General features: G+C 57.2%; 1 protein-coding gene across 2 annotated transcripts; it reads right to left on the reverse strand.

Moving 5' to 3' along the window:
- Positions 1 to 3796: 3796 nt before the first annotated feature.
- CBX6 (chromobox 6) lies at positions 3797 to 12900 on the reverse strand. Of its 2 annotated transcripts, none has more exons than XM_086402886.1 (5): positions 12729 to 12900; positions 11552 to 11595; positions 11327 to 11392; positions 11117 to 11183; positions 3797 to 6728 (listed from the first exon to the last, which is right to left on the reverse strand). In XM_086402886.1, exons 1-5 carry the CDS (start codon positions 12750 to 12752, stop codon positions 5730 to 5732), a joined length of 1200 nt encoding a protein of 399 aa, XP_086259012.1. In that variant the 5' UTR covers positions 12753 to 12900; the 3' UTR covers positions 3797 to 5729. The 2 variants fall into 2 exon arrangements, with proteins under 2 accessions (XP_086259012.1, XP_086259011.1); XM_086402885.1 differs by lacking the exon at positions 12729 to 12900 and adding an exon at positions 11775 to 11869.
- Positions 12901 to 13766: the final 866 nt, after the last annotated feature.

Raw genomic sequence — 13766 nt, forward strand, 5'->3', positions numbered from 1 at the left:
AGGCAGGGCACTCTCCCTGGGTACAGTGTGTGTGTGTGTGTGTGAACATGTGTGTGTGTGTGTGTGTGTGTGTGTGTGTGTGTGTGTGTGGCCGGGGGGGTGGGGGACACTTGGGACATGATCCCGAGGGCAGTGGGCTTCCTGAAGATTCTCAGCAGGGCTGCCAGCCCCCTGAGGTGAGGTGCCGGGAGGGCACAGCAGATCATGGAGGTTTTGTCAGAGGAGCTGGGGTCAGGACAGGTGGGGTGGGGGCGCAGGGTGGGGACACCTTGGAGAGGCCAGCCTTGGGGCTTACACAACAAGGGGGTGGGGGCGGTGGGGAAGGGGAGGGCTGGAAGGCAACACCTGTTTCAGGCCTGACAAATGAGTGGCTACAGATGGACAGAGGTGCTGCTCACAGCAGACCCGTGAGGGCTCCAGCGTCTGCAGGGGGTTGATGCTTTCGCGGCGTCCGACACGCTCCTCAGTCCACTATTCTCATTAGAGAAGGCGCACAAACACCCAGCAAACAGGTTTCTCTGAACTGAAGCAGCTTCTTGTTAACACTGGTTTTTACTGGCAAAGGAATTACACGAGTCTGGGCAAGCTCTGGGAGATGGTGAAGGACAGGGAAGCCTGGCGTGCTGCAGTCCATGGGGTCACAGACTCGGGTACAACTTGACTGAACCACCACCACCGCTGGCAAGGGTCTAGCTCGTGCCCCCTACCCTAGCCTGCTCCCTCCCAGGCTCTGTGGTGACCCGCTGGCTAGGGATCCAGCCCCCGGGGGGTGCCCTCTCTGCAGGTGCTGTGAGGACCTGGGGACTGGGCAATGGTGGGACCCTCACCACCCCCCCACGTGCCCGCCGACCAGGTAGTCTCCAGGTTCCAAGATGTGGCACACACGTCGCTTTACCTGTGTAGGGGGCACTCCCTTCAAGTTTAGCTTACTTACAAGGTGGAGGCGGGGTAGGAGAGGGAGAGCTTGGAAATGGGCTGGAGCACTGGCCCACCACTGCTGAGGGCCAGGACCCCCTCTCCTCGCTGCAATGGGGGAGGCACGGCCTGAGCTTTCTAGATCACAGTCCCAGCCAGAAGAAACAAGACAGACCAGGGGCTAGAGCTTAGCTTCGGAATGTGACAATTTATTTGGGGGGGGGCCAAAGAGGCTTTCCGCGCCCCCTTCCTGGCATTGATACGATATTGAAGAGCAGCAGAACAAAACATACAAGACGAGAGTAGCACAGACCCCCCTCCCCCGGCCCAGAAACAACCAATTCCCGAACAACAGAACCGAAACCCACAGCCCACACAAGGCATTTCTCCACCCGTGACCTCTGGCAGAGGAGCAGGTGGCCCGGAGGCCCAGCCCCGTGCTGGGGTGGCACCCCCGCCCCGCGTCTCCGGTCTCCCGCTCCCCCCACTAGTTTCCTGTCTTGAACCACTGGAGGCAAAGTTTAGCCAGCTGGGAGCTGGATGGTTGAACCACAGACAAAGGCAACAACACTTCATTTTTAAAATGAGAGAAAAAAGAGATAGCACCCCTCCCCAAATATAGAGCTATATATGTATATTTTATATATATAGAATTCATTCGTGCACAATTCATTAAATGAGCTTTTCAAAAATTAAAAAAAAATTATAAGATACATTTCTTTAGGCTTTTGCGTTTTTAAATTAAAACCAACAAGAAGTCTCCATCTCTACTCCACCCAATAGCAAGGGGAGGCCCCAGAACCCTTGGTTCCTTGTACTGTGGCCTCTTGCAAGGGGTCCCTCAATTAGACCACCAGCCCCTCTTTGCCTAACTGAAGCTCTGCATACAACAGGCACTCACCCACTGCTGGAGTGGGGTGCTGACTCCTTCAAGGCAGGATGGGGTGACCCCACAGGCCTGGGAAATGGGTACCTAGGTCTCCACCCAGCCTGTCCCCATCTTGGTGTCTTGGCAACTATCAGTAAGACAGGGCCAGGATGGGGACACCCTCCCTCTCTCCTGGAGTGGTAGCCCCTAATTCTGGGCTTTCTCAATCTGAGAGGAGATGCAGACAGAAAAAAAAAAAAAAGAAAAAAACCTTTAAACACTTTCCTTTTTTTTTTTTTTTTCAAAAGTGATTCCTTAAACCATACAAGCCCCCAAGAGGCTGCCTTGGGCTAGTGCATGGGAGCCTGAAAGTGGAACTGACCAGGCGGGTCCCACTGTCCGGCATGGGCCAAGTGCAAAAAAAAAAAAAAAAAAAAAACCAGAAAAGAAAAAAACCTCCCAAAACACAAAACTAACAACCACCAACAAAACCCCTAAAGACACAAAAGGCAGTGTGTCCACTTGGGTCCACCCGGAGACTAGAAAGGCTGGTGGTGGCCCAGTTCCCCGAGCCAACAGCTTCCTCCTTTGGGCTGACCTCTCACCCAAGACTGCCTGGCTCAGGGAAAGCCCCTGGCTTTGTGGTAGCTCCAGGGCCCTGGACTCCACCTTTCAAAGGTTGTCCCCGAAAGGCCAGAGCAGCTGGGCTCTTCATTCCAATGAAGCAGCTTTGCCTCTCAGAGGCCCAGTTTCCTGGCCTTGGAAGTGGGGTGACCCTTCCCACTCTGCCTGCCTCACTGGGCTCTGCTGGAGCCCATTTTGATCCTGACCCCCTTGCAGGGTGAGAATGAAAAGCAGCTGTGGGAGTAGAGGCCCCAGTGCCAGCAACCTCCACCACCACCTAATCCTCAGCAGCTGCCTGGACACCAACAGGTGAAAAGGCCATGCTTTAGGAAAAGGCCATGCTGCCCAATACACACATTTCACAGACGGGCAAACTGAGTATCTGGGAGGGGAATGAGACAGGGACGGGTTCCAAGTTCCCCCCTCAAACCAGACACCAGACCTCATCTGTTTCCTATGTCATGGGGGCGAGGAGAGGGTGGCATTAAGGGGAGATGACCCCAACCAATATTGAACAAGGAAGAAGACCGGGTCTTGAGGGGTCTTTCACATACAAAAAATAAAGCCAACCAAACTGCAACTTCTGCTTGGTAATTAGGCAAACGGAAAAGCAGCAGCAGGGGAGGGAGGGCCCATGGGAGGCTGGTCTGTGCAAGTGTGGTGGGGGTTACTGGGCCTGGCTCAGAGCCACCCTGGGAGAGAGGTAAGGAGGGCTCCGCTTGCTCTTGACCTGGTGCCCACTTGGGCCCCCAGGGGAGCTGCCAGCCTGGGAGACAGCCATGCGCATGCGTGCCTCTGCTGGGGCAGGGCTGCACAGCTGGGGGTCCAGGGCAGCGACTTGCCTGTGGAAAGAGACGGGGCGGACACACCCTCTCCCTAGGGTTACCCCCAACCCACCATGATCACCACCGAAGGCTCTCCCAGGGGGGCAAGGAACCCAACTGTACCCACTCACCAGCCTTCCTGGAGAGTCACCAACGCTGGGTCCCGGCAACAGTGGAACCCCTGCTGACCCCTACCTCCCCCAATCTCAGCTCTACCTGCCTGGCCCCTGAAGCTTCTGGCAAGTTCCTTTGGGAACAGGGGTCATCCTTCCGTCTGAGCTGGGACAAGAGTGGAACCTGGGCAGAGCACAGGAGGGAGGGCTTAACTTGTCTAGGGCCAAGGAGAGGGGCTGTCGCCGGGGTGGGGGCGCCCTCCCAACTGGGCCTAGGCCTCTGTCCACGTTCCTAACATTGCCGCCTCAGCTGTGCAATCGCTGCGTTACTAGTTTTTCTTTAAATATCTTTCTCCCCACCCTCCCCAACCCCATAGGAATCCCACAATATTTTTTTCTATTTCTTCCCCCCCCTTTTTTTTTCTTTTTTTTTCTGTTTTTTGCAAAACTAATTCTTTCACTTTCCTGTCATAAAATCACCTCTGAAAACACAACTTCTTTACAAAAAAGGTCACGAATGACAAGGACTCTCAGGAAAACACATTTCTATGGTCTCTGGAAACACCTGTAACTGGCACCCAGGTGGACACGCACCTGGGGTGGGGGTCGGTGTGTGTGTGTGTGGGGGGGGGAATCCCCTCTAAGGACAGAGGAGAAATACCAGCCCTTATTTGGGGCGAAGCCAATTGGCACTTGGACGGCCACGGAGCCAACAGAAGGGCAGGATGGGGAGGGGTCAGGAGCTCCAGACACCCAAACCCTGTGACCACCCTCGTTCTATCAATGTTTCGGGGAGGGTCAGAGGACCCTGCCACAATCTGGCAGGGAGAGTCGGAAGACAGAGTCCTCCCCATGCTTAGGGCCAAGGCGTTTGTTAACCACCCGGAATTCCCTTTCTGCGTCCTCCTTCTAACATCACTGGTTCTAAGCTGACACACCAGGAAGCCACCTCGAGCCACCAGTAAGGACTCCCACTCGTTGCAAACCGCCCAGGCAGTGCCCCAGGGCTGGCCAGCGGGGTTGCATTCCCTGTGCCCCAGACCCCGGGTCCTGCACATGCCCGCTATCCTGAAGGACACCGGGCCCCCTCGTCTATCCCCAGCTTTGGCCAGTCTGTCCTCCCAACACCCGGCCTAAAACCGGGGTTTTGGTCTCTGCCACTGGCGTGGACAACTCGTTTCCAGGCTGCAGCAGCAAACGAAGCTGCCTAGAGCAGTGGAGGCCTCCTGCTGCTTGGAGAAGGCTGGGTGGTGACAGAGCCTGGGCGATCACAAGCAAGAGAGAGGGGGCAGGGAGGGGAGAAGCCGGAGACCCTAAGAACGGTGTCCAGGCTTCCAACTCCCCGCAAACAGCCAAGAGGAAGCAGCAGCTTGGGACGGGGGCCTGTCTCCCCTCGGCCTCAGTCCCCATCATGCTAGGTCCGACCACCCCAAAGGAGAAAGGCAGGGGTCGGGCGCCCCGCCCCTGCACACGCGCGCCGGGAAGCTAGGCCTCCGCAGCAAACACCTTGGACCTGGATCAGGTCCCAGGCCCGGCTGATGGCCAGGGAAGGTCCGGGGCCCCACGCAGATACGGATACACGCGGACGCGCCTGAGACGGCAGGCGCATGCGCAGCCGGAAGTCCGCGCTGCAGGTTCTTGTAGCACCTTTGGTTGAAACTGAGGGACCTTTAGACGCCCGGAGGCCATGGCAGGCGAGGTTCGTGCCAGCCCCTCCCACCTTCAAGACAGAAATTAGGAAAGAGATGGGTGGGCGGGGCCCACGGGGGCCCGCCTGGGCGGTCCAAACGTGGGCCCAGCTCCTGCCGCCCTCGCACGGGTGGGGAGAAGGGGAGGAGAGGGGCCACGGCCGCCTTCATCTCCACTCTGTCCTGGCTTCCCCATCCCTGCCCCTCCTTCCCGGGTTATCTGGAGGAAGGAAAGGGACGGTGCCCATGCTGGGATGGGGGTCCCCGAAGGATCCCCGCAGCTGCCGGGGGTTAGCACCGAGAAATCAGATGCTGTGCGCCAGAGCTGGAAGCAAGCTGGGGAGAGACAGGGCGGGATGTGGGGAGGGCAGCTGAACCCCAGGTTCTGAAACTCCCCAGGAGCCACCCGGCAGGCCCCACTGTGCGTGGGCAAGGAAGGTGCCAAGAGGTAAGAGGGAGGACTTCCCGGTGCCCTCGCCCCCACCCCAGCCCCACCCCGTTTCAGGCCTGCCCCTCCCACTGGGCTTCAGGGGGTCTCCAACTACCCAGCCCCATCCCGGGGTCAACACCGAGCCTTTTGAAACAAGCAAAGCACAGGCGGGGTTGTCTGAGGGCGGGGAGTGTGGGGGGCGGGAGCAAGAGTATGACTTTGGGCAGGAGGGCGCCCCCCAGCCCCCCCTCCTTGGTGGAGCCCCCCTTACTTGCTCGCCCCGCTGCTGCCACCCCCCGCTGCGGCGCCTGCTACTCCAGCAGCCACCTTCTCGAAATCCTCTGGGTTGCAGAATTCCTTGATAGTGACCGTGAGTAGGTTGCTGGTGACGTCAGTGACGACCACATTGGAGCAGGGTGACATCTCAGGGCGCCAGTCCCCCGCCTCGGGCTCGGAGGCGGCGCCGGCCGGCTCAGGGGCGGTGGGAAGGGCCTGGCTGGCAGCTGCAGGGACCTCGGGAGGCGCCCGCTTGTTGGTGGCCGCCGCCTCAGGCGGGAGAGACAGGTCAAGCACCTCGGGCTCCCGCCAGTCGGGGGCCGACGGGCTCGTGGTCTCCGGGAGTAGCTTGGGGGGCGCGTCCTCCGGCTCGGAGGAGTGCGGGACGGGCGAGGGGCAGTCGGAGGAGCTGGAGCTGCGCGCGTCGTAGGGGGCACTGGGGGGCGCCAGGAGCAGCCCCTGGCCGGGGGAGGCGGTGATGTCGGTCTTGCCGGCAGGCGGGGGCTGCAGAGGGCCGGGCGGGGGCTTGTTGTACAGCGCGAACGTGCCGAACTTCATGTGGCGGACCTGCGTGCGCAGGATGCTCTCGCTGAACTTCTTGCTCTTGCCGATGACGCGGTTCCGGGACGGGACTTTGGGGCGGGCAAGAGCCCCAGCCCCCTGCCCGGCGCCGCCTGCGCCTGGGCCCTTGTCGATCACCTTCAGGTTCAGGATAATGCGGTTCCGCTTGGGCTCCCGCGGCTTGACCTTGCGATTGATGATGCGCACCGTCTCGGAGAAAGGGGAGATGGGCGGGCGAAGGCCGGGGCTGCCCCCCTGGGGGTCTGGGCGGGGCAGGGGGCGGCGGGACATGCGATGGCAGCGGCGGATGTCCTTCTTGAGCCGGTGCACCGCAGCGCTGGAATGCAGCTTGGGCGAGGAGGCGCTGGCGCTCGGCTTGACGGAGAAATGCACGTCGCTGATGCGGAGGGCCTCGGCCTGGGCCCGCGCCTGTGAGACAGAGGGCGGCAGGTGGCTGAGGGCTCGGGCTGCCCGCTGACCTCTGGACATCCCCTGCCTCGGCCACCCACGAGTACTGGGGTCAAGAAACCATCCTGAGGGCACTTAAGAAAATCAGCCTGTGCTCCTACCCCTGCCTGAGTGATAAAAAGAAACAGGTTCAGACAGGTGATGCAAAGTGCAGAAGGCTGGGGAGCAAGGCAGACCCTCATCCAGGCCCAACTTGCAAGGCTTGACTTTCCCAGCTCGGCTGTGGGCCACAGGGACAAACTAGTCACTGGCTGTCCTTGCTGACACACAGAAGTGGAACTGCCAGGATGTTGCATGCAAAGAAGCCCCGGACCACTTCTGCCCTGGGAAGATCCCAGCCCAGCCTGGCACTCCTCCATGGACTAATTCTTGGTGACCAAACGCAGAGGGTGATCTCTCCCTGCTCCACCCCACACCCCAGCCCAATGGACCTATCTGTAGATGCCCTGAGCCCTTTCTCTGCCTCTGAACAAGCTGCACCTCCAGCTCAGTCTCACCTCCTCAACTCTGGGGGCAGACCTTTGGGCCCTCCTCTTCACTCCCAGCCCCTGGCACTTCCCCTCCTGGGTCTGATTCATCTGTCTGCCCAGGGTCTGGCTCAAGGCCTGGGTCTGAGCAAACTGGTGCCAACGGATTTCAAAGCCAGCACCTAAAACCTCCTTGGCATCAGTTTGGTGGGGATGGGCTAAGAGGTGGGATGGACCTTGCCACAGTCTGTGCCAAGATGGCCTGGGGGCAGGACGGCTGGGCAGAAGTCTGTGGGGAACAAGTGATATTTACTGCACCAGGCTCCTAAGCCCAGCTGCACACAGTCCCAGGTGTGAAGTGTGTAAAGCCCCAGGACTCTGCAGCAGCTCACCTGCTACCTCAGGGAAGGTGCAGGATGTGTGTGGCAGGGCCCTCAGAGACCCCAGGTCCAGGGTAAGAGACTCACAAGGTTAGGTAAGCCATCCTCCGGGGGCCAGTCCTTCCCTCACTAAGAAAGTGCTAATGAGTCACCTGCCAGCTGCTTGGGGCTACCGCTGCGACCACACACAGCTTCTACGTCCTGGGGGCAGCAATCCAAGGAAAAGACAGGTAACAGGCAATTAGGGTACAGGGTGATTCAACGCAAGGAAGTACAGGTTCCAGAGGAGCACAGATTAGGTCCCTATCTTGGAGGATGAAGCATCAGTAGGAAAACAAACAAAAAACACCCTTGACTTTCCTGAGCTATGCCCCAAGCGTCTGTGGAGGCCCAGGTGGCCTGCTGAAGGGGTACTGCTAAGACCAATGGTGGAGGCAGAGAGGGCCCAGGGAACGGAAAGCCATGGCTGGACAGAGGGTAGAGATGGGTGACCAGTCTGGGTTCTGTACAGATACCCTTGCTCCTGGTGGGGGAGATTGTTAGGCAGTGACTGTCTCCAGCCAAGAGAGCTGGGGTGGCTGAGAGGAAGGGCACATTCCCACGGGTCAGTCTCTGGAGTCCCCAAGAGTGTGATCTGTGGTTAGGGGTCTCTCCACCACCCATCCCCACGGTGCTGGACGCTTAATCAGAACCCCGGAGGTAGCCTGGTAGACAAGACTAGAGTGTATCTGACCACAAGCCCCAGAAGGAAGTTATTTGTGGACTTAAATGCTGAATAAGTGAGGATGTCATTTAGAACGTGGAAGAGGCACATGTCCTCCAAGTTGTCTCGTCTCCTGGGGTGGCTTAGTTAACAATCCCTCCAGCCAGTAGGTGGCAGCATATGTGGGCCCAACCTCCCTGTGCCAGGGCTGCCAGCTCCTCCAGCTCAGAGCAAGTGGAGCCAGGGGCTGGTTCCCTCATACCCCTTCCCAGACAAAGGCAGGGGAAAGCCAGCCTTCCTTGGCAAGGCAGTAAGGGCTTTTTGCAGCTTCATCCCCAAGGGAGCTTAGGGGATTCCCCACTCTTTCCAATACCCTGGGGGTTAGACTTTATTCCCTCTGAACGCTGCTGGGGCTCCAGGACCTCTGTAATTACGATTCTGCCGGAGTCCAGCAGCGATGCATGGTCCCTGGGGACTGGTGAAGCATGTAGGCAAGGCAAACGTCAGATCCAGGATGAAACCCTGGCTGCTTGTGGGACTCCTGGGACCATGAGATAGTATATGTTACCTGCTTAGCAAAACGCCTGGCACACAGCAATCACTCGAGAAATGCTAGACTTGTCTATCCAAGGGGTGGTGCTTTTGAGAGTAACCTTTTTCTAATGTATGGCTTCCAACCTTTCTACAAAAAAATTTCTTACTTTGTAATTTCTAAATGTTTTTTCAAAGGGGGTTAGTTTATGCTCCTCCTCCTCTCCCCTCCCCAGGATGAGAATTCTTTGAAAGTGAGACCTGGGTCTGCCTGTGAATTAAAAATGGTAACCACAGCCAGTGCATTTATTGCACTCTGACGGGGTGATGGGCATAGCTCCCAGGGCTTGGCATGTACTACATCTAGATAACGTGGAAGATAAAGCCCTGGACTCTACCACTCCCTCTCCATGATCACAAGCAAGTTATTTAACCTCTCTGGTCTCAAGTTTTTCTATGTATAAAATGCAGATAATGCAACCTACCTCATGGGCTCTTGTTCTCTTCAGAATAGTTCCCTGCAGCAAGTGAGTGCTACCTGAGTGTGATTTGTTTACTAGACACTGCCTCTTGGGTTCAGACCAAGCTGATCTCCATCACCCCTTGCAAATCTCTCTCTCATGCTGAGTATCTATTTCATCTCGTCTCCAAATCAAGGTCCTCTCATCTGCCTCTCTGTCCCCTGCCCCACCAGCTCTGCAGCCTTCATAGTTTCCTGTGTGTGTCCATCTTTTCTCCTTGACCTGATGTGTACTCCCTGAGGAACAGGGTTAAGAAAAGGAGACATGATAAAGCTAGGAAGCTGGGTGATGGGAGCTCAGGTAAAATCACGTCCCTTCCTTGGGCCTTGATTTTCTCATCTGCAAAAGAGGGATACCATTCCCTACTTCGTAGGGGGGTTTTGAGCAATCGAAAGGAGATAATCCATGTCGGGGCTCAACACTATGAGGCCCACAGCCAGAACTACAGCTATTTAAAAAAGAAAAGCATTCTGAATCAATGCTTATGGCCGTTACCCGCTTCCCCACTAGAGGGCACTCCAGCTGCACTGTGAGAGGCTGTCACACAGCCCACTGGCATCCTGCTGCTCTGCCCCATCCCTCCCGAAAAGAAACATCAAGGGTTAAGATTGCTCCACGAATCTCCTAAGATGTGTGTAATTTGGAGACAAGGGTCACAGAAGGATGTAATTCTGGAAACCATTATTTCTTTCACTTCTGCTTTAAGTCCGAGGCAAACTTTATACACATGTACAGTCCTTTTGAGGGAAGTGGGGGGCTGGAGAGTTCACCAACTGGGCTTTGAGCCTTTCGGACAGATCGGAGATTCTGAGGACCTGCCATTCTGCACAGCCTTTTTTTCTGCAGAGTTCCGTCTGCCCTGCTCATGCCAACTGCCACAAAGTCATAGGTTGTCAGGGTGGGATGGGGCCTTGAGAAAACCTTAGCACTAGGGGGGAGACAGTGCTTGCCCACGGAGACTGCCTGCAGCCTTGCCTGCCACCTTGGGTCATCTCGACTTTCCTTTCCCAGACTCTGTTCTCATTAAAAAAAATAAATAAATAAACACCAAAAACCTCTAAGATGGCTTCCTCTGGAGCTAGGTCTCCCTCCCTTGCCAAGGCCAATGTGCCATGCTTTTACTCTCTCCCCCTCCATCCTCATTAGAACCTCCAGACACAGCCAGAAGTGGGGATAACTGAAAACCAGTGGCCCAGTCTGGGTGATAAAACTCAAAGTGAAGTGACTTAAGGTCAAATTTAAGTTCGATCCTCCTGTCGGAAGGGAAGGCATGCAGAATAAATCCTGAGAGGCAAGCTAGAGACAGGGAGGCAGCCCCCCACCCCAAAAGCCTCTCCCTGTTCCGCACCATGAGGGAGATCACATTCTCTCCTGCTCTGGACGTGAATTCCAGGTAGAGCCCCACCAGCTCAAGGCTGGGGGACAGCAGAGCTCTCACGTGCAGAGGCCCCCACCTGCCTCATCCACCCTCTTCCTGATGGCCTCCCCAGACCCTGGTTTTGTGAGCAAGGATCATCCTCCCTCCTCGTCCCCATTCCCAGGCCCCTATTGCAGAGAAGCTGGAACTGGCCAGGGCCGCCTGCCAGGGGCTCGTCGGGGGCTCAAAACCACCCCCTGCCCAGCTGGGGCCCCCCTCTTGAAAGGCCCGCCCGCAAGGGCGGCCGCGGATCTGTCCCTCCCCTGCAGGCCCCGTGTTGCGCCCGGGCTAGGGGCCCGAGAGGGGGCTGTTGGGGCTGGGCCAGGTTACCTTCAGGAGGAAAGTTTTGGGTTTGGGTCCCCTCTTCTTGGGCCCATACAGCTCACGCTCCCGCTCCCTGCGGCCGAGAAACACCCGAGGTTAAAACCCAGCCCCTTCCCGGGCCCCACTCCGCGCTGCCCTCCCCGGCCCTCCCGCTTCCCCGCGCGGCGCCCCAGCCGAGCCTCGGCCCCACCGCCCCTGCCAGCTTCCCAAACTCACTTCTGTTCGAAGGCTGCAATGAGCCGCGAGTCCAGGATGTTCTCTTCGGGCTCCCAAGTGCTGTACCTGCCGAGTTACACATGCACAAAATAAAAAACAAAACCAGAGAGGCAGAGGCACATGCGAGGGACCAAATGTGCGCACCCCCCAAGGTAAAAAAAAAAAAAAGGCCCCGATGTCCGCTGCCTCCCTTCCCCCCTCGCTCCTGGATCCCGTGACACTCACTTGATGGCCCACCCCTTCCATTTCACCAGGTACTCGATGCGTCCCTGAAAAAGAGAAGGAAAAAAAGAGGAGAGTGGGGGTGGGGAAGATGCGGGGACGCGAGGAGGCGACGGCGCGGGGGTGGGCGAGAGAGCCCAGGTTAGCGGGACCGCTTCACCTAGCTGGCCCACGGACTCGGGCCTCGGCTGCGGGGCGAGGCGTCCCGCCCTGGGAGGCGGCTCACCTTTCGGATCCGCCGTTTGATGATAGATTCGGCCGCGAAGACCCGCTCGCCCACTGCAGACAGCTCCATCTTGCTCAGCGGCACCCACAGCCCATAATACTCCCTGCTCCCGCGGCCGGTGCTGCACCGCTCGCGCACGCGCCGCAGCGCTCAGGCTCGGCGGGCGGGCGCGCGGCAGGGCGCGCGCTCGCGTTCCAGCTGCGGGCCGTCACGTGACCCTCCGGGCTGGTGCGCCGTTGCCAGGACCTCCTCCTCCCCCGGGGCGGTTGCTAGGGAAAGTGAGCGCACGCGGGACCAGGGCGCGCGCTGGCTCTTAAAGGGGCCTAGCCTGGCTCGGGGAGCCGCGGCCCCGAAGCTGGGGAAGGAGATGCTTGGCCTGCGGGAAGCCGGGTTGTGGACACCCCGGCTTCAATCCTACAAACACTTTCTCATTCTCCCCTCCATCTTCCTGGCCCCCGACCGCTGACTACCTCTCCCTCTTAACCCTCCCTTACAGTCACTCCTGGGCCCTGGGCGGTGAAGGGGGGGTGGAATTTCTACAGCCGCTGCTCAGCCTCCCAGAAGAAGTTTGCAAACAGTTAAATATGATACAGCAGAAATGCATTTGCTGTTGCCTTGCCAGGCCCTGCGGGAATTTCTTTAAAACACTGCTCTCCCCCCCCCTCCCCTTATCCATTATTTATGTATTCGTGGGAGTGTGGTTTTGTAACCAGTTCAGATGAATTAAAACAAAAACGCCACCGCAGGAAAGGGTGGGGTGAGGCGGTGAATGGGGCCGAGGAAGGTCGGGGTGATCCCTTGGATTTGTTTTCGGCCGGGGTCTTGGGCGGGCACCTGCCTTCACCGGGAGGGAGGTCGGGTGAAGACGCAGCGAGCAAGATGTGGCGGTGGTTGGGGGTGGGGGGGCGGTCTAGGGAGAAGAGGCCGCGGGGTGACTACAGGCTTCCTACATACCAGATTGGGCCCGAAGCGGGTCATCCTTGGGTCACTCGGCAAAAGCCGCCTTCGCGGTCAGGTCTGTCTGTTTTCTGATTCCCAGGCCCCCTGGCCGCGTCATCCTTCTGCCGCCTACAGTTCCTCTAATGGTTCCGCCATTGCTAACGGGGAGACCACAGCCCAGCTTCCTATTTGGGGAGGGAAAGGGAGACTTCGGCTGTCCTGGAAGGGGCACAAAGCAGCCCTGCCACACAAACAGCGCCATATCTTTTATTTTGAATTATTTAAACTTTATTTTTTTTAAAAGAACACCAACAGCCCTGTTCTTTGCAATTTTTTAAGTAAGACAAAAAAAAGCAACTGTCTATAATCTCCATCCAACCGTTAACCTCTTCACGGATCTTCTTCTAGCCTCTGTCCCATGCCTAATAAACACACGTACCTATGCTCCCTTGTACGTTATATATATGTAGTATAGATGTGTATTTAAATACTTTCTTTTCACAGAATGGGATCGCATTGTTCACACTAGCTGGAATCCACTTTTCTCCCTTAATGATATAAAATGGACCTTTTTTGACGTCATTGAGTACAATTTCCCAATCGTTTGTCTGTGGTGGGACCCAGACGGAGGTGGAGAGGGCTGGGGATGTGGTTCCGATCAGGGCTGTCTCTTGCTTTCATTATTTATTTGTTGGAAAAGAAGATTTTTACATGTCCTGTGGTGCAACCCCAATTCTTGTGGTTTCAAGTCAACCACGTCAAAATTTCTGTTCCTCATCCCTACCAGCCTGCTAATTTGTCCAATTATTACCTTGGGTGAGATCCCCCTCCCCTCTTAAAGTCCACATGCTCTTGAGAAATAGCTATTTGCTGTCCAGCTCAAAGTGGGCTTCTGTGTGAGTAAAGAATTGCCCTCCTGGGGGTGGTGGAGGTGGTTGGACAGGTGAGCTACGTGGATATGAATGTGTGTGTGTTCTCAGGCTGCAGAACACAGACAGCTGGATGAAGCCGGTAAGCATTAACCCATTTGTTGGTTCTTTCAGCAGCTCCGGT

Source organism: Bos grunniens, chromosome 5, assembly GCF_055505025.1.
Source record: "Bos grunniens cultivar Pamir isolate PY7600 chromosome 5, Bosgru_T2T1.0, whole genome shotgun sequence".
NCBI classification, from domain to species: Eukaryota; Metazoa; Chordata; class Mammalia; order Artiodactyla; family Bovidae; genus Bos; species Bos grunniens.